The following is a 22,595-nucleotide window of genomic DNA, read 5'->3' as shown; positions in this document are numbered from 1 at the left end:
TTTCCGTCAATAGCTCTTTTATTCTTATGGTGGCTGTTAGGCAAATTATAGTTAGATAGCAATCAACGCCTGTACTCGCTGTGCTCCGCAGGTTCCTGTCTCTGGCCTTTTGAGTCGGAGGGTCACCTGTATCTTTACCCCCAGTCTAAGTCTTTGAGATATTTAGCTGTTCTCTTATGATCAGTTGTCGATGATTGTGTAAAGTTTGGTGTTGTCTACACGAGTAATAATTTGATAATAATGACCAGTTTCACTATGTTTCATTCTTTACAGGATCCATATTTAATTAAATTCGTCAACTTGGATGGCTTTAATATGACTTCGTTTGAGACAGCGATAATCATATTGATATTAACATTTTGGCTGATTTACAAGTGCAATGATAGCCCTATTTTTTACGAAGCAGTTTTATATGTGAATATATCACTGCCGGACTTGCTCACAGACAAAAATTTATTTTATTTTACGGAGTTTACGTATAACCCGTAGTTGTAAACGCAAAATACTGCTGGAGGTGTTGGTATATTTCCAGCCAAGCTGCTACTGTACACCTTATACATGCAGTGTCTATCATAATGATGTGCTTCAAAAGGCTGCATTCATGCCCTCGAAGCACATGACGCATCTTTTTCAGTTTCTGTGGTCAGCTGCTGGCATCATGCTGACATGTCCACGAGCAGCCAGTGTTCACAGTATGAGATCTTAGAATAGCCCCTCATCAGGTGGGTGATGATAAGTGGGGTTGATGATAAGACAATGACTTCAAATTTGTTTAGACGTAATAGGTTCTTAGTATGCTGAATCAGGGCAGTGATTGTTGGCGGAAACGCATCAGATTGTCTGTTTTTCTTTGTGAACAGATGTTGTATTTGTTGTGTGCATGATCCTGGCTGTTGACTTGCTGAATACATTGAAACAACGCATAGCTAATTTGGTGCTTCCTGTATCATAGTGTAGCATACAGTATATACCAAATCTTTTTAGTGGTTACCTGTGTCCATCTACAGTAGTTGAAATAGCAACAGATATGGCCAAAAAATGCAGAAACAAAATCTGGTCACACAAAAATCACAACACCATCCTCAGCTAAGATATAAAATGCCTGAGTGCCTTATAGAATCGTCTGGGTCCATGGTGTGAGGAGTGGCGTGTATAAGAAAGTAACCTGGTTCTTGTGTATCTCTGATAACCAATACCCAGCCGCACGTGTATCGCTTATTTTTTAATTATTGATGATTCGTATACTTACTAACCTATAATACGCGCTTAAAGACCCTTAGTTACCGTAGTTATTAAAGCGCAATAGCATCAACACACACACACATAAAGATGAGTATAACGGTGATGGGTTACCGCATAAGGGCGATTCCTATGTTGATCAACATAGGGCATATACACCTCTTCTCATACTTCTCCCTCGGGTTGAGAGAGAGACTAGATAGATGACTATACAGTATACTTGAGGATCTAGTACAGTAATTTAAGTAGTTTTAACTTGGATTTATATAAGTTACCTTTTACTTAAGATAGTTTTAGCTAGGTTTTACTTAAGTTATGCATTACTTGCAACTCCCTCTAATTCTTCATTATATTCTTAAGTTTTCACCCTTAAAGCATAATGTACACTTAAGGTATATTTATGACTCGTGATGCTCAAGATAACGGCAGCACCATTCACATGGCGCTCGTTCGTGATGTTAAGGAATCACAACTTTGACCTTGTGAGTAAATAAACTGCCTGGCATAGATCATGATCAGTGTTACTTATTAACCGTTGACAAATTATTGTCATAAATATGAATTGTTTCACGTACATAATTCTGCCTCAATCACTTTCCTCTCTTTATGCTACACACACACACATATACAGAGTCTCTTTATATACACGTACATATACACATATATACAGAGTATATATATATATATATATATATATATATATATATATATATATATATATATATATATATATATATATATATATATATATATATATATATATATATATATATATATATATATATATATATATATATATATATATATATATATATATATATATATATATATATATATATATATATATATATATATATATATATATATATATATATTACGGGGAATAGCCCACCCGGGCACAGGTCATCGACCCAAAACGGGGCCTCGGGAGTGTTTGAAAAATTTCTTTTGTGTTCTGCATTTCAAACACCTTTAACATTACATGACATGCCTTGATGAAACAAGCAGTCTCATGTATCGTTGCCTTAGTGTAGGATTACAGTAAATCGTTTTTGGCAGTCTGGGAATATGCCAAATTATGGAATTGGGGCACAATTTTATTTCTTAGGAACACACGCGTCTTAAATATATATATTATGGCCCAAATATTACAGCACAATGCATGAAATAAAAACGAACGTCTACAAATCATCTTCGTTATTACGTTTCATTATCACCAAGTATTGTGCCACATCCAAGGTTGATCCTCACCAATCTCACAGGTACAGTACAGCGGACTGTATCTAGCTGGTGCTGAACTCAGATCAGTACAGTATAAGTGGTGACAGTTTCCTTTGCTTACTTTCTGCCAGCCCCGTAACCTATGGTTAAGATCAATACCATTTAGTGTTCCCAAATTATCATTGGAAATGTACATGCAGCAACACGTGCTATATACTGTAGAGTGTGGTATTTTCTGGTTGAGGTAAACGTACAATGTCACTCATTCTTTGCTGCAGTATTTTCTATGAGTAACGTTTACAGCGCGATATGTTTAACGAAGGTGTCATTGGGTTCCCCATACAAAGAGCCCCTGCATAGTCGACTGTTCATTACTAACTCCCCTCAAAACAAAACAACGAGGATACATAATTTGCATGTGCACGTAGATATATTTCAACCATACACAGCTTGCGAAGGTGCAACATATTTGCTCTTGCCAAACAATCACCGATAGTGTCGTAACCTGTTACAGCCTGTGCGAATGTGTTAATCTTGCAGCTTCCTAGGTCTATTGATTCTTCCATGATTTTAATATTGTGTGTCATTTCACTGTAGATGGTATTGCATCCAAATATGTTTACATTATGTATCAGTTGGATACTCGCTCAATAGTGCAGATTCAAAATACTTTTGGTTATCAGATAGACAGACTGAAATGAAGTTCGATAAGGAATCGAAACCAAAAATAAATTAACTTGTATGCCATGAACAAGAACAGAGGGCATAAAACTCAAAGGTCGCGACGCTGGCAGCCTGCCTACTTACCTTGAGTGATATCTTCAGAATAGCCTTTTCCGGAGATACGTGCTGCAGTCTGCAGAACACGTGGCAAGTACTGTACTTGTATTCTCCTCAGTGACATCCGTTTCTGAAGCTGGTGGATGGAACTTCACCTTTAAGTTGAAATATGTGGTCATAATGCTCATTCATTCAACTTGGAACAAAATAAATGATTATTACAAATTTATCTAACATTTCAATAACTAATGCGCTGACCATAAAAATTACCAAAGTAAATGATGTTTTCTTTCAGAAAACAGTACAATATACAACATATTTCAGTGCTGGTATTAAAGGGATTATAGACTTTGTGCGAAGTGATATAATTATGTGTCAGTGAAAGGACCTTCTTTACAGTCTTAAACTGTAAAACGAGCAGAATTGTGGAAATTGGTGTAACCACATTGGCAAAGTGTGTTTGTTAAAATAAAGCAAGTTGTCGATCGATATGTGTGTGGGACAGCCTCTCAGAAAATGTGGCTATAAGGAAGACATCATACTCATGACTTAAAGAATGCCAATAACTTCTAGAACTTTTGTGATAAACACGACCTCCTTTTAAGAAAGCAATATACGTCCATGCGCAACGTGGCACAATGTGTCTGTGAGGAAGGCAGCACAATTTGTCTGTGAAAGCAACGAGTGGTGTGGGTGAGGATTGGTGAGGTGAAGCCTTGTGAGTGTACATTATGCAATATGCCGGTACATAATGTGCTTTTCGTTAATACATAACTTTCTTCACCTTTTGTGATTTCTTAAATATTCCCAACTAAACGGAGTGAAATAAATGCACGGTCTTTTGTTAAAGAGACTCCGTGCAGCACGGAGCCTGACCTCGATAACAAAAGAACGTTACAATTTACATAACGAAAAAAATATGACATCAGTACAGTACATTCATCCACTCTGGTGTGTGGCGAGACAATATACGTGGATCAGCACTGTTTCTCCGCATCTCTCGCTAGCTCTCCTGTCAATTCAGTGCGCTCATTCAACAATAATTCAATCTCCATCCATTTATCCACTTTAAAACTGTTTATTCTTCACTGTCTGAGAATTCTGTTCACTACCCCTGTAAAATTCCTTTGGTGTTTCCCCGGAACTCTTCAATTTACCAAATCTTCTACAACAAACCACGTTTATTGAAGAATTGTCATTAAAATTGTATTGGTATTGAGATGGATGGTTTGGTATCTGCTCCACCTCTGATGCAGTTCTTGAATTGTGACATAATTTTGACACACCTTAAAATGGTGATTGGTAACACTCCTGGGACATCTCTTGCCACTATTACACTTCCAGTTATCTCATGAATAATTATTACGGTCTGAAAGTAACCCTTTAAGGAGTAGTGTCGCACTTACATATTTTAGTCTGGTTAAAGTCAGACGATATTCAGCCGAAAGAAACCCCCACCACTCATTGCGTGAAAACATCAAGTTGTTTGATAAAAAATGGCGTTTATTTTTATTTTTTGTCTTTAGGGTCTTAGACCATCACCACATCTGCCAAATCTAATGTTTCTCGTTACATACGGCTATCGAACTCGACTGGATTATCAAAACTATCTTTTTTCTGACAATCAAAGCAAAAGGACACAAACTAATCATATGTTGGTGCACAATGTTTTCAAGATAGAGACATTTTAAGAATCACCGTACCTGTATTAATGTTTGTGAATAAAACCCTAACTACAAATGTAGAATACGTACAAGATAATATTGTAATGACTGCGTAAGATGTTTGGATAATTTTATCGCTAAATGAAGTTTTTTTCAAAACACAAAGTCCAATTCAACATGGCCTGACACCAAAGTGGAGTGATTAGATAGCTTGTACGCATGGGGTGATGGGTACAGTACAACAGGCAAAGTCTTAACTACATGAGATTGGGAAAGTCTCTGTAGCCACTGCACTTATTTAATACTCACCCGTCTCTAGCTTGGCATACTTTATAAACCTCTCCCTTGTCAGTCGTACTGTATTCACACACCTCCCCTGCCAGTCGTACTGTATTCATCTCCCCTGCCAGTCGTACTGTATTCACACATCTCCCCTGCCAGTCGTACTGTATTCATCTCCCCTGCCAGTCGTACTGTATTCACACATCTCCCCTGCCAGTCGTACTGTATTCATCTCCCCTGCCAGTCGTACTGTATTCACACATCTCCTTGCCAGTCATACTGTATTCACACACCTCCCCTGCCAGTCGTACTGTATTCATCTCCCCTGCCAGTCGTACTGTATTCACATCTCCCCTGCCAGTCGTACTGTATTCACACATCTCCCTTGTCAGTCATTGTGATACACATCTCCCTTGTCAGTCGTACTGTATTCACACATCTCCCTTGTCAGTCGTACTGTATTCACACATCTCCTTGTCAGTCGTACTGTATTCACACATCTCCCCTACCAGTCGTACTGTTCACACATCTCCCTTGCCAGTCGTACTGTATTCACACACCTCCTGCCAGTCGTACTGTATTCATCTCCCTGCCAGTCGTACTGTATTCCCGCACATCTCCCTGCCAGTCGTACTGTATTCACACATCTCCTTGTCAGTCGTACTGTATTCACACACTCCTGCCAGTCGTATTGTATTCACATATCTCCCTGCCAGTCGTACTGTTCACACGTCTCCCTGCCAGTCGTACTGTATTCACACCTCCTGCCAGTCGTACTGTATTCACACACCGCCCCTGCCAGTCGTACTGTATTCACACGTCTCCCCTGCCAGTCGGTACTGTATTCACACGTCTCCCCCTGCCAGTCGTACTGTATTCACACATCTCCCTGCCAGTCGTACTGTATTCACGTCTCCCCTGCCGTTTCGCGCATTACATCTCCCCTGCCAGTCGTACTGTATTCACATCGCCCCACCAGTCGTACTGTATTCACACATCTCCTGCCAGTCGTACTGTATTCACACATCTCCTGCCAGTCGTACTGTATTCACACATCTCCCCTGCCAGTCGTACTGTATTCACACATCGCCCCTGCCAGTCGTACTGTATTCACACATCGCCCCTGCCAGTCGTACTGTATTCACACATCGCCCCTGCCAGTCGTACTGTATTCCCTGCCAGTCGTACTGTATTCACACATCTCCCCTGCCAGTCGTACTGTATTCACACATCGCCCCTGCCAGTCGTACTGTATTCACACATCGCCCCTGCCAGTCGTACTGTATTCAAACATCTCCCCTGCCAGTCGTACTGTATTCACACATCTCCCCTGCCAGTGATCTTGTCAACTTTTACAATTTTCTTTGTGTAATTTAATGTATTTATTAATTTTACTTGTGGGTTTTTGTTCATTCGGGAAATTGTCACCTGAGCAACTTAGACCGCGGAGATAATTTGATGCATTGTTCTAGTGTGTGGTCACTGGTGACCTTATAGAGCCCGGAGGGGTTAACTGTCAGGATGAAAGGAATTTGCTATTGTTTGAGTGTAGCAAGTTTGAGATAGAGTAAACTGGATATAGTTAATATTAGTACAGTTAGCCCTCACTTTACGCGGTTAATGTAACCTGCAGGGTCCCGCGTAAAGTGAGAAACGCGTAAAGTGAATAACATAACATATGGGATTAATTGAAATAGAGTCCGGGCCGATCCCCAAACTCCACTTTTTGACGACACACAACTATGTTGTAGTAAAAATTTTATCTTAACTTTATGATGGTATGAAAAAACAAGTAATATAGAAGAGGTTAGGTTAGGAAAAATAAAGGTTAACATAGGAAAAATAAAGGTTAGGTTAGAAAAACTAAAAGTTATGTGGAACACTTACGTTAGTAGAAGAGATGGGTCGGCATACGGGGATGGAGGCTGGTTCCGAGGCAGAGGGCAGATTACTGGCCCTCAGGTGAATCACCATTACTAGGTGAATCACCATCACTGTCACTTACAGTTGTCAGGGCTTCCCTGACAAATCCCTCAAAGTCATCTTCACTGTCACTATCACTGGCTTGGGCTGGCTGTGGTGGGTTGCGGGCGAAGAACTCGGTTATGCTTTTTTGACGGCTGGTGTTTATGTTGTCTTGATACACCGTGATGTACGGCTCCATAGCCTGCACCAGCCGGGTATGGAAGACTTCATAGCGGTCATCGTCATTGTCGCGGGAAAGGAAGGACTTCATTTTCTCTGCACACTCCATGGCACCCTTAATATCACTATGAGTTAAACTGTGTTCTTCGGAGAATGACGCACCTTCTTCCTCCTCTTCACTGACGTGATCTTCTTCCAACATCTCGTCGGCAGTCACTTCAGGATCTCTGATCACCTCCAGGATGTCGTCGTTGGTGGTCTCGGAGAAGCCTGGAACTGTAACAGTCTGCGCAGCTTCTCTGGCAAGGTCCACTGCTACTGCAACATTCTGAACCTCACCAGTCACAGATTGACTCCTCCTCTCACCTGGTATTCCATGCAACACATGTCTCCATGCGTGACGAATTGTAGCAATAGACAGCTGATCCCATGACTCCACCAAGAAGTCCACAGCTTTCTTGATGTTAAATACTCTCCAGAATTGTTTGAACAGTATTTTTTGCTGTGCCAACTGTTGATCCTTCTTCGCTCTTGCTATCGGTGGTGGTGTCACTCAGGTTACGCAACTCTTCCCTGGTGTTGGTGTAGTCGTTCAGGAGTTTGAATTTTTTTGTTGAGAATGCAGCTTTTACATTACAGATTAACTCTTGGTCCATGGGCTGTAATATAGACGTAGTGTTGGGAGGAAGGAAGACCACTTTTACGTTGGGGTGACGATCTAACAGTAGGGGCGACTGTCCTGGTGCGTTGTCCAGCAGCAACAAAATATTGAATGGCACATTCTGTCGCTCACAGAATTTCTTTACATCGGGAACAAAACAGTCATCAAACCAGGAGAGGGACAGTGTAGAGAACATCCACGCCTTACGTGCGGTCAGCCAGTGGACATTTAGCTTGGTCATGTCCATGGTTTTGGAGGCGTGCGGCTTGCGTGCTGTGTGGATCACCGATAACTTGAGCTTACAGGTACCGGAGGCATTGGTGGTAAACAGGACGGTGATGCGTTCCTTCTGCATCTTCCGGCCCCGAATCCTGCTGGCATTCTTTACAACGAAGGACTTGGAAGGTAGCTTTTTCCAGAAAAGACCAGATTCGTCCATGTTAAACACCTGGTCGTCACTGTACTGTCCTTCCTCCATAATCTCACGTAAAAACGGAGGAAATTCCCTAGCCGCAGCACGGTCAGCACTCGCTTCTTCACCACCAATGTTCATATTGGTGATCTTGTTCCGGATCTTAAACCTCTGTAACCACCCAGAGGAAGCATTAAAGGGTTTGGGCTCTGTAATTCCCATCTTTCGTGCCACTGCCATGTACATTTCACATGCATAGTCCTTAACAGAGCGCGTGTCGACCGCCATGTTCCGTCGCGCCTGACGCACCAAGTACCTCACAAGTAATTTTTCTGTCTTGAGAAGCACCTGGTTGTGAAAATACTTGATCATAGAAGCACCTGTAGACTTTGTGATCTTCATGTGCTCCTTTATCTTGGCTGCATCCTTCTTTATTGTACGAATCGTAGATTCATTCACACCATGCTGGCGCGCCAAATCAACCTGCCTTGTTCCTTTCTCCAACTCTTGGATGATGGTATGGTATACTTCACCTCGTAGCTTAAGGAACGTCGTGTCTTCTTTGGCTTAGTGCCGCTGGGTCCAGGTAAGGAAAGGTTTCTCTCTGGGGGTGGTGGTCCGGCGGAAGCCATTTTACTGAACAATGGATGCACAATTACACGGTGTGGCCTTGAGGGATGAAACTGCCGCGGCTAGGTCAAGCGTCGTCTTTCCTCCCTCCCTCCCTCCCCCCCCCCGGGTGGACACGTCATAATACTTTAAGCCAATTACAGCTAGCAGCAGAGGGGGGTAGGGATGCATGGCCAATCACAGTCGGATACGCCATATGACGTCGGTGATAACGCAACAAAGACACACACTGCGCAACCTTACCGCGTGGCTTGCCCAAGCGGAGGGAGGAGGAGGGAGGAGGAGGGAGAGGCAGGCAGGCGGACGGGTGGCGGGTGGGGCGAATCTAAAAATAGTGTCGCGCCGGACACTCTCCGCGTAATGGGGTTCACGTACCGCGTAATGTGAGCACGTTAGGTTCTGGCAAGGCACCGCATAAACGTGGAAACGCGGAATGTGGGACCGCGTAAAGAGAGGGTTAACTGTACTCTAAGGATTGTTATATTTGTGACACTAATAAGTTTGAGATTCTTAGGGTTCGGTAGCTTTGAAAAGAAATCGTAATATAATGTTTTAATGTTTAACAAAGATCTTGCCCTAAACAGAACTCTTGTATTTCTTTTATATTCGTTTGGATTTCTTGCGAGGTAGTTCCAAACAATTTGTTATTGTTATTTTAATCGCCCCGTAAGGAGATTAACCTGCCACGCAACTCGATCCAGTTTATTTCAGTCAAACCTGTCAATTACAAATAGTCGATTTACAGGAGGGAACTGAAGGTTCAAGTGTCATATCATGTTACCACAAGCAGTAATGAGAAGGATGACACATAAACAAACACTATGTTAGGCTGTAAGTCATGTCATGTTTATTGGGTGTGCCTGCCAGTATACAGTGTGTAAAGTGTTGAGATGGTTGAAGATGAGAGACCTAGAGGAGGTGAGGTGTTGGGTGGTAGTAAGGGAGCTTGTTTGTGTATAATCACCTGACTCAGCAGCCCTCACCCATCGAGAGAGGGTTGGTGAGGCGGCTGGTGTATCGGCACTGTTGCTATTCAGACCACAGAGGCAACACCTAACCTGGTTTCTCTTGAGACTTTTAACACGTAAGTTTAACTGGTACTTATTGTGTACACAGGTAGACTGTGTCCATTGCTTCGTTTACAATTTGTGAGAAGCTCAGGACAGACAACATGGAGATGACAAATAGTTGAATTGGTTTATTATTTGTTGGAATAAATATTAGTTTCTTTGTTCATTACACTGATATATTTTCTTCATGAACACTTTCCAAGGATTCCCACATTCATTCCCCATGTGGGTCTATCATGCCAATACTTTTCTTTTGTATTACTCAAGAGCTTGGTATTATTGTACTGCTGGCAGCTATTTTTTATCCAAACCGAAACTGCAGATTTCGGTGGGCGATATTTATCTGTTCCTATGCATCTAAACTAGGTATTTTACAGATCAATTGAGAAAAAAAATATAGTTCTATCTCGAAAATGACATATATCCACCTCTGAAATTCCAATTTACTTATTCATGCATGTTATAGGCCCAACTGCCGCCATGCTTGAACTATTGTTGTTCAAGTAGTTGCTATAATGATCGCATACTTTCTCAATGTTTGGTAATTAATCTTTAAGTTGCACTTCTAAAAATAAGATCAGCTAGGCACATAACAAGATTCGTAATTCTAGTTCATCAATTAAAACAATTATAAAACTGTTAGCCCAAGCGGCTAATAGGCCGATCAGTGGCTGCATAATAAAGGTAAAGTATTACCATGATATAATTTTTGTTTATTGCAATAAATGAGTACAGTATCTACAGTATATCTCATTAAGAATTTGTCATTTATGAGCACTGCCGTGTGCTGCCACACATCACCAGGAGGCATATGTAGGCCGATATAAGTTTGAAGAATTTTGAAAATTTTCCCAGTAAGTAAGAAAATATATTTCATTAACTGCCACCATCGGGGAGGGGGAGATCTCCAAATTTCCCATCAACATGTAGGTGGTATATTAGTATCTTCGCAAGTGCGATTAGGCACATACATTTTATCAAGGCCTGGTCATGTGAAAAGAGACCCAGTTTTTATCGGTAAATTGGATATAAAAGCTCACGATCGTTTGGAAACAGTCTATCTTTTTTCTCTTTTTTAACCTTTTGTGATATAAGTGCCACCAAAATTCCTATGAATGTTTACTTTCTTTAAGATTGATAATGTTTTTTGTTTTTAATTTTCAGTGTCGAACTACTGTACGAAAAATCCAACAAACCTGGGAAACGAATAACGTCTAAGATATTTGATCGTTATTGTCCGAAACATAACTGGATACATATGTCAAGATTTTATGTTATTTGATACTACTGGATAAGTTTAGCACACGAAGTACAAAAAAAAGTTTACCGTGCTGCCAGGCAACCCAGTGTATACCATACGGCCGGTAGCGTGTAGCAGGCAAGTAGGAGTAGGATGCTGCCACAGGTACGACACATGATGAACGGGATGCGGGGGCGTGGCGGCTCGTGTCTCGCCTCTACTGTTATAGCTCCGAGGGTTACATTATCGTCCTGCTGCGTTACGTTTAAGGTGAGTAATGTTATTCCTTTTTACTATTTATAGATATCCTGATTAACTTGGACATAAACACACCAGAGTCATTCAGTCAAAGCCAGACAAGCCTCGGGCAACAAAACCAAGCAAATATACCCAGCAATAACTAACAGCCGACAATATGAAGACAAAACCAGGTAGATAGCTTCATTAAAAACCAAAAAAATCGGACAGAACCACAAATAACAACACCATTGATTATAACAAAACGAGGTAAATATTCGTTTAATGGCTGTGGCTCCATGTTTGAGAGTATCTTAACCTAACTTCACCTATCTTAACCTAACTTCACCTATCTTAACCAAACTTCACCTATCTTAACCTAACTTCACCTATCTTAATCTAACTTCACCTATCTTAATCTAACTTCACCTATCTTAATCTAACTTCACCTATCTTAACCTAACTTCACCTATCTTAACCTAACTTCACCTATCTTAACCAAACTTCACCTATCTTAACCAAACTTCACCTATCTTAACCTAACTTCACCTATCTTAACCTAACTTCACCTATCTTAACCTAACTTCACCTATCTTAACTTCACCTATCTTACCAAACTTCACCTATCTTAACCTAACTTCACCTATCTTAACCTAACTTCACCTATCTTAACCTAACTTCACCTATCTTAACCTAACTTCACCTATCTTAACCTAACTTCACCTATCTTAACTAACTTCACCTATCTTAACCCTAACTTCACCTATCTTAACCTAACTAACCTATCTTAACCCTAACTTCACCTATCTTAACCTAACTTCACCTATCTTAACCAACTTCACCTATCTTAACCTAACTACCTATCTTAACCTAACTTCACCTATCTTAACCTAACTTCACCTATCTTCCTAACTTCACCTATCTTAACCTAACTTCACCTATCTTAACCTAACTTCACCTATCTTAACCTAACTTCACCTATCTTAACCTAACTTCACCTATCTTAACCTAACTTCACCTATCTTAACCTAACTTCACCTATCTTAACCTAACTTCACCTATCTTAACCTAACTTCACCTATCTTAACCTAACTTCACCTATCTTAACCTAACTTCACCTATCTTATCCTAACTTCACCTATCTTAAACTAACTTCACCTATCTTAAACTAACTTCACCTATCTTAACCTAACTTCACCTATCTTAACCTAACTTCACCTATCTTAACCTAACTTCACCTATCTTAACCTAACTTCACCTATCTTAACCTAACTTCACCTATCTTAACCTAACTTCACCTATCTTAACCTAACTTCACCTATCTTAACCTAACTTCACCTATCTTAACCCTAACTTCACCTATCTACCTAACTTCACCTATCTTAACCTATTACCTATCTTAACCTAACTTCACCTATCTTAACCTAACTTCACTATCTTAACCTAACTTCACCTATCTTAACCTAACTTCACCTATCTTAACCTAACTTCACCTATCTTAACCTAACTTCACCTATCTTAACCTAACTTCACCTATCTTAACTACTTCACCTATCTTAACCTAACTTCACCTATCTTAACCTAACTTCACCTATCTTAACCTAACTACCCTATCTTAACCTAACTACCTATCTTCCTTCTTCCTATCTTAACCTACTTCACCTACTTCTTCACCTATCTTAACCTAACTACCTATCTTCTACTTCACCTATCTTAACCTTCACCTATCTTAACTAACTTCACCTATCTTAACCTAACTTCACCTATCTTAACTAACTTCACCTATCTTAACCTAACTTCACCTATCTTAACCACTTCACCTATCTTAACCTAACTTCACCTATCTTATAACTTCACCTATCTTAACCTAACTTCCTATCTTAACCTTCTTCACCTATCTTAACCTACTTCACCTATCTTAAACTTCTTACTTTAACCCTAACTTCACCTATCTTAACCTAACTACCTATCTTCTACTTCACCTATCTTAACCTAACTTCACCTATCTTAACTTCTTTACTATCTTAACCTAACTATCTTAACCTAACTACCTATCAACCTAACCACCTATCTTAACCTAACTCACCTATCTTAACCTTCACCTATCTTAACCTAACTTCACCTATCTTAACCTAACTTCACCTATCTTAACCTAACTTCACCTATGCCTAACTACCTATCTTAACCTACTTCACCTATCTTAACCTAACTGCCTATCTTACCTACTCACCTATCTTCCACTCCCCCCTTCTCTTCATCTTACACCTCTATCTCTCTTCTCTCCTACTACCTCCACCCTATCTCTAACTACCTATCTTAACTTCTTCACTATCTTAACTCCTAACTTCACCTATCTTAACTTCTTCACCTATCTTAACCCTACTTCACCTATCTTAACCTAACTTCACCTATCTTAACCAAACCAAACCTAAGCTACCTGGAATAACCAAATACAAAATTCTTTCCACAGCCATTAAACAAATATTAACCCAAAACACGACAGACATCAACAGTAGAACCATCAGGACGACAACTAAATCAGACAAGAGAACATAACAGGGTGTGCCCATTTCGTCACCAACCCGCTTCGTTACCATTTTTTATCAGTTTCGTCACCGCTTTCATCCCCATCACCATTTCAAGGGCAATGCATTCCAGAAAATTCCTACATAATTAATACATCATTATATACACGAAAATAACTGTTGTTTGGGATAGAAAAATATCAAAACTTAGTTTACAAAATTGTATTACGAAATTATGCCTCGGCATAACAATACGATGGATCATGCAAGCATCTCACTAAGACAATTTATTAAACAAAATAAAAAAATGGAAACGTTATTCATGCAAGCATCTCACTTAAACAATTTATTGAAGACTAAAACGAAAAAAAAAATTGCTAATACGCCGGCAATCATCTTACTTAAACAATATGTGAAAGACTAAAATTAAAAAATAAAATAAAATACAACATTGTTATTACTCATGCTAGCTTGAAGGAAGATGCTGACAAATTTTTTCTTCAGAAATTAGAAGTGGTAATATTTTTTCTTCATATTCATCCCACAGCTTCCAGAGATGGACTTGTTTGTCATGATTTGCGTTTCTTGTGCACGACTTTAGCTTGTAATTGCAAATCAACATTGAGGGTTCTCTGTGAAGAACGGGGACAATATAAACGAGTGTCCTTTGCTGCTCAGTGGTTTATGCACTGGTGCCAAATCACCTTCATTTGTTCTGTATTTTATTTATTTACCAATGTTTTAATCGTTTTCTTTATCAAATAATTAATGTTCATGTTATAATAATAACAAAAGTTATCTAATCCTCTGTATACACGTGTAATTTCTATTCGTGTAAAATAATAACTTACGGATTTCATATTGGTGACGAAATGGGTTGGTGACGAACCAGACAGACCACAACAACGACCAGACAACAACAACAACAGTAACCAGACAACAACAACAGTAACCAGACAACAACAACAACAGTAACCAGACAACAACAACAATAGTAACCAGACAACAACAACAACAGTAACCAGACACAACAACAATAACCAGACAACAACAACAGTAACCAGACAACAACAACAACAGTAACCAGACAACATCAACAAAGTAACCAGACAAGAACAACAACAGTAACCGAACAACAACAACGGTAACCAGACAACAACAACAGTAACCAGACAACAACAACAACAGTAACCGACAACATCAACAAAGTAACCAGACAAAGAACAACAACAGTAACCAGACAACAACAACAGTAACCAGACAACAACAACGGTAACAGACAACAACAACAACAGTAACTAAACAACAACATCCAACAGCAGTAACCAGACAACAACATAACCAGTGACCAACAACAACATCAACAACAGTAACCAGACAACAACAACAACAGTAACCACAGACACAACAACAACAACAGTAACCAGACAGCAACAACAGTAACCAGATAAACTACAACAACAGTAACCAGACAGACCACAACAACAGTAACCAGACAACAACAACAGTAACCAGACAACAACAACAGTAACCAGACAACAACAACAGTAACCAGACAACAACAACAACAGTAACCAGACAACAACATCAACAACAGTAACCAGACAAGAACAACAACAGTAACTAGACAACAACAACAACAGTAACCAGACAACAACAAACAACAGTAACCAGACAGCAACAACAGTAACCAGATAGACTACAACAACAGTAACCAGACAGACCACAACAACAGAAGTCAGACAACAACAACAGTAACCAGACAACAACAACAGTAACCAGACAACAACAACAGTAACCAGACAAAAAAACAGTAACACAGACAACAACAACAACAGTAACCAGACAACAACATCAACAACAGTAACCAGACAACAACAACAACAGTAACCAGACAAAAACAACAACAGTAACCAGACAACAACAACAACAGTAACCAGACAACAACATCAACAACAGTAACCAGACAACAACAACAGTAACCAGACAACAACAACAACAGTAACCAGACAACAACAACAACAGTAACCAGACAACAACAACAGTAACTAGACAACAACAACAACAGTAACCAGACAACAACAACAACAACAGTAACCAGACAACAACAACAGTAACCAGACAACAACAACAAACAACAGTAACCAGACAAAACAACAACAACAGTAACCAGACAACAACAACAACAACAGTAACCAGACAACAACAAACAACAGTAACCAGACAACAACAACAACAGTAACCAGACAACATCAACAGTGTCCAGACAACAACAACAACAGTAACCAGACAACAAACAACAACAGTAACCAGACAACAACAACAACAGTAACCAGACAACAACAACAGTAACCAGACAACAACAACAACAGTAACCAGACAACAACAACAACAGTAACCAGACAACAACAACAACAGTAACCAGACAACAACAACAACAGAAAACCAGACAACAACAACAACAGTAACCAGACAGACCACAACAACAGTAACCAGACAACAACAACAACAGTAACCAGACAACAACAACAGTAACCAGACAACAACAACAGTAACCAGACAACAACATCAACAGTGTCCAAACAACAACAACAGTAACCAGACAACAACAACAACGAGTAACCAGACAACAACAACAGTAACCAGACAGACCACAACAACAGTAACCAGACAACAACAACAACAACAGAAGTAACCAGACAGACCACAACAACAGTAACCAGACAACAACAAACAACAGTAACCAGACAACAACAACAACAGTAACCAGACAACAACAACAACAGTAACCAGACAACAACAACAACAGTAACCAGACAGACCACAACAACAGTAACTAGACAACAACAACAACAGTAACCAGACAACAACAATGCAACTAGACAACAAACAACAACAGTAACCAGACAACAACAACAGAAAAGTCCAGACAACAACAACAACAGTAACCAGACAACAACAACAACAGTAACCAGACAACAACAACAACAGTAACCAGACAGACCACAAACAACAGTAACCAGACAGACCACAACAACAGTAACCAGACAACAACAGTAACCAGACAAACAACAACAGTAACCAGACAACAACAACAACAGTAACCAGACAACAACATCAACAGTAACCAGACAACAACAACAACAGTAACCAGACAACAACAACAGTAACCAGACAACAACATCAACAGTGTCCAGACAACTACAACAACAGTAACCAGACAACAACAACAACAGTAACCAGACAACAACATCAACAGTAACCAGACAGACCACAACAACAGTAACCAAACAACAACAGTAACCAGACAACAACATCAACAGTAACCAGACAACAACAACAACAGTGTCCAGACAACAAACAAACAGTAACAGACAGAACAACAACAGTATCCAGACAACAACAACAACAGTAAACCAGACAACAACAACAACAGTAACCAGACAACAACAACAACAGCAAACTAGACAACAACAAACAAACAACAGTAACCAGACAAATAAACATCAACAGTAACCAGACAGACCACAACAACAGTAACCAGGACAACAACAACAACAGTAACCAGACAACAACAACAACAGTAACCAGACAACAACAACAACAGTAACCAGACAACAACAACAACAGTAACCAGACAACAACAACAACAGTAACCAGACACAACAAACAACAGTAACCAGACAACAACAACAACAGTAACCAGACAAAAACAAAACAACAGAAACCAGACAACAACAACAACAGTAACCAGACAACATCAACAGTAACCAGACAACAACAACAACAGTAACCAGACAACAAACAACAGTAACCAGACAGACCACAACAACAGTAACCAGACAACAACAACAGTATCCAGACAACAACAACAACAACAGTATCCAGACAACAACAACAACAGTATCCAGACAACAACAACAGTAACCAGACAACAACAACAACAGTAACCAGACAACAACAACAGTAACCAGACAACAACAACAGTAACCAGACAACAACAACAGTAACCAGACAACAACAACAAAGAACCAGACACAACAACAGTAACCAGACAACAACAACAACAACAACAGTAACCAGACAACAACAGTAACCAGACAACAACAACAACAGTAACCAGACAACAACAACAGTATCCAGACAACAACAACAACAGTATCCAGACAACAACAACAGTAACCAGACAACAACAACAACAGTAACCAGACAACAACAACAACAGTAACCAGACAACAACAACAACAGTAACCAGACAACAACAACAGTAACCAGACAACAACAACAGTATCTAGACAACAGACAGACCACAACAACGAATCCAGGAAAAAAGGCAAAAGAAAATTTTTCATGTCACTCTGTATTAAATTTTAGAATTTTACAGCTGCAATCAAGAGTTTAGTCAATTCTAAGACACTTTCTTTTTCTGTGACGTTTCTCTCGCAAATGACCTAACCTAACCTCTTAATCGTGGTGTAGTGGATACTCTCCCCTACAACTGCCACTGCCGTTAGTTGCTGATCAGCCGATCCCGCGACGAAGTTTCTTTAACAAGCCTAGCTGTCTAGACTGCGCAGGGGTTGGCCAAGCAGCGACTCCTACTTCCGGCGGATGTGTATATAAGCTCACAGCCTCCCTGTGAAAGGAATTCTCCTGAGCGCTCTCAAACAGACAAGACCTCCCCTCAACAAGCTCCTCACCTCACAGCAACTCCCTAGCACTGCATTGTATATAATATATTTATATAGAAAACGCCATAGCTGAGTTTCCCTTCTCACTTCCATCCTAGTGCGATCCAACATCACGTTAACCCCACGGGCGTTCTGCTCCCCTGGTCCCCCTGGCATATACAGTATAAGCCATTTGTGAAGGAAACATCATATAAGAAAAGTAGAATTGTTTAAACTCTTGATCACAATCATTAAATTCTCAAAATTCAATACCAGATACCGTATGCAATAATAACCGGAAAAAAAGTTCCATAACCTAACTTATCCTAAACTAACCTAACAACCTAACCTATTTTATTACTATTATTGTTAATAGTATTTTTATTAAATGTGTGGGGGTTTTTCCTGAGACTTTTATCCATGCCAAAATTGTGACTTTTTTCCTGTGACTTTATATCCATTCATAACAACAGAACGAGATACTGCATAACAACAGAACCCGACAACAACATAATCTGGCAACAAGAACCTAATCAGTTAGATAACATTGGAACACAGATGACAACATTGAAAGATTACAATAGAACCAGACAACATGGACTTTTATTTTTGTAAATTAGTGAGGACAGTTTCAGTATATTTAATGTACAGTACAGTAGTAGTATATGCACTGTATATTTTGGTCGTATCAACACTCCCTTACTTTAGTTTAGGTATTTTAGTTTCGGTCATCCGAGGAATCTTAGGAATTTAGGTTAGGTTTGATATAGTTCCTGGGTTCTATGGTTAGGTTAGGTTAGATCAAAATCATTGAAAACACATCAAAAACCGTCAGAAAAACATAGGGATGACTAGAAATAAAATTTTACATTACTTTATCCTCTTCACTGTTTGAGCTGTCAGTCACATCTATTATGAACTATTGGTAAGTACTGTACTGCACTGGACAGGCATGGCTTCAGAATATAATATCTGAACCTCTGTCAGTGTTAGTTAAGTCTGGTCATGAATTGAGCTCACACTCGCAGCCATCATAACATTCTCTTACACCACTTACCTTCCTCCTTTTTTCTGTTCTCTTTCTGTCATTATGGTTATCATTACACAAGTGTCTTGGGCAGGTTGGAGCATCATCACCTCAGGGGCCCAGGTATCCTCCCTCCGCAGCGCTTTCGTTACTCCACATCCGAGACTTTCACTCACGAAAGTTCTCCCGTAACGTTGAGTTCTTCACTTCGAGTGATGTTCCACTCCCGCAAAAAACAATGAAGGTATGTATGTACTGTATTGTACAGCTTATCCTTTACAATACTTTTTTCTTGTCTCCTGACTCTTAATTTATTAGCTATTTGTAGATTTGATTTTATTCATTTTTTCCTAATCAAACCATTTGTTTCCCATAGATCTTTATTTTGATTATTATATATTATATGTAAGGTTCTGTTCCTAATATATACCTGGATCACTGGCACCCACGATGATTTACTTGCACACACATATATATATATATATATATATATATATATATATATATATATATATATATATATATATATATATATATATATATATATATATATATATATATATATATATATATATATATATATATATATATATATATATATATATATATATATATATATATATATATATATATATATATATATATATATATATTGTAAGGTGGACATGGCGATAAATTGTTTCACTGTCCGTGCTAATACAATATTAACTTTACTTTGGGTTAGGTAGGATAAAAGTTTTGGTGGGTTGGCCCGCAGAAAAATGCCGAAATCGTAATGCGGCCCAATGACTGAGGAAAGGTTGCCCATGCCTGCTCTAAGGTTTTAGGGATTTTAGCCTTAAAATTTATAGATTACTGTGAATTTTGTGATATCCAAAATTAAAAAAAAAAATCATATTTTATTAAAACTAACTACCCTGTACCTGTACCTACTCGTTGAGTTTCTCAGCTGAGGCAGCTTTATATTACTGACTTAAGAGTACAGTACTAGTACCTGTGTGTGGTAAATGAAGTTACCATAAATGAAATTGTTTTTTTCCAGGTTGCATCAGCCCTCAGCCAGCATGAACGTCCTCTAACACTGCTCTTCTGCTGGCTCATGGCCAGAGAACGGCACATTAAGAAGTATGCCCAACTGTATACCACCATGGGTTTTGATGTACTGAAGATCAGATTATCTCCGTTTGACCTAATACGACCTACCAAAGGATCACAGGTCAAAAATGCCATTCTTCAAGTTTACCATTGCACTGTACATTATAATTTTGAATGTTAGCATCAGCAGGTTGACTTCAGCAAATTCCTCTCTTCATATGTTTTTTTCCCCTTAATATATAAATGTTTTCAGCCTTCTATCCATTTCTCTTTCTTGTATTGCTTTGTCTAACTTTTATCTTCCTTCTCTTAGTTCCTGCTTCCTAATTATCACTTTCCTTTGATTGTTTGAAAAAGTATGTGATGAAGGCTTCTTAGATTACCTGACCAACATCATAATGTCTTTTAGCATTTGGTAGCCAAAAATTTTGTTTCATTTTGGACTTTGGGTTAACATATATGTGCATCCTACTAAATTCCCACGCATCCAAGGAGTCCATCTTAAAAATCTAGAATTATTGAAGCAAAAATATCAAAAGCATTGTATCCAAATTTCTATTCTTGCAGTTCATTATAGCTTACAATATCCCCCCTTATAGGTTCCTGGTCTTGTAGGAACAGTTGCTTTTGACTGATGGCTAACATTCCCCTCCCTTCTTATACCTACATAACAGGACAGTTGACAGCAGTTCATTGAAATGGCTAACAGTGTGCTTACATCTTAATGTGTGTTTATTGTACAAGTCACTCACTTTTGTTTTTACTAAGAACTGTACTCTCCTGCCCTTGTTTTGGCAGTAAAAAGCTGCCAATGCTGGTTTTAATAATTATCAATGAATTTTTTACTGGGTTGGACACTCAGACTCCAGCATTGAAACATCTCTGAGCTAAATTTCTACATAAGCAAGTATGCCATCATCTCAGTTGTGCACCACGTATTGGTATTGATGTTGAAACAGTTTATTTAGCCAGAAAAATAGTGTCGATAAGAAAGATGCTCATATTGAATTACTATACCTACAGTCTCGTTCAAGATTCTTTGAACACTGTTGGAGAGAGCTGGCAACTCAAGGCCATTTGTTTACTATAGTACGTTGTAAAAATAATGAATGAATGTAAAAGTGATCGGTGATTGGTTACTTAGTTCCCCGTTGCTTAATTAATGGTTGGGTTTTGTTGTTTCGTATTATATTATACTTTTCTGCAGGTAGATACTGTTAATTTTATTTTAAAATGAATAGAGCAATGGGCCAACCTATATGAATTCGTGTTTAGACAATTAATCATGGGTAAATATCGGTAAGAATGTTAAAGAACGTCATGCATCAGGCATAGCTGTGTGCAGGTTGTGTATGAGGGTGCTTGTTTATCATTAATTTATTCTAATGTCTTCAAATGTTTAATTCATTTCGGGTAATAAATCCAGTCGTATTTAACCGATGTTAAACAGACTCTTTCTAAAGACGCTCATTTCATGCAACACAAACTGCTGTTTTAATTTGCTGTGGGATTAAGCAGAATCATCGGTTCACTGATACCTGTAGTGTGTGTGTGTGCGTGTGTGTGTGTGCTTGTGTGTGTACATGTGGAGTTCGTGTGTGAGCAAGTGGAGTGTGTGTGTGTGTGTGTGTGTGTGTGTGTGTGTGTGTGTGTGTGTGTGTGTGTGTGTGTGTGTGCGTGTGTGTGTGTGTGTGTGT

General features: G+C 39.1%; 1 protein-coding gene across 4 annotated transcripts in view; it reads left to right on the top strand.

Moving 5' to 3' along the window:
• LOC121863264 overlaps positions 1-22,595 on the top strand; it is a 94,582-nt gene that overhangs the window by 26,191 nt on the left and 45,796 nt on the right. For 3 of the 4 annotated variants that reach the window (XM_042361826.1, XM_042361823.1, XM_042361824.1), the window contains exons 2-4: positions 11,269-11,614; positions 19,898-20,047; positions 20,846-21,019. In XM_042361826.1, coding sequence (XP_042217760.1) covers positions 11,498-11,614; positions 19,898-20,047; positions 20,846-21,019 — 441 coding nt within the window. In that variant the 5' untranslated portion in view covers positions 11,269-11,497. The remainder of the gene's footprint in view (positions 1-11,268; positions 11,615-19,897; positions 20,048-20,845; positions 21,020-22,595) is intronic. The other variant, XM_042361825.1, reaches the window with a different exon arrangement.

The sequence above is a fragment of the Homarus americanus genome, unplaced genomic scaffold (assembly GCF_018991925.1).
Source record: "Homarus americanus isolate GMGI-L3 unplaced genomic scaffold, GMGI_Hamer_2.0 scaffold46197, whole genome shotgun sequence".
Lineage (NCBI taxonomy): Eukaryota > Metazoa > Arthropoda > Malacostraca > Decapoda > Nephropidae > Homarus > Homarus americanus.
This window is presented reverse-complemented; position numbering and strand designations above follow the sequence as displayed.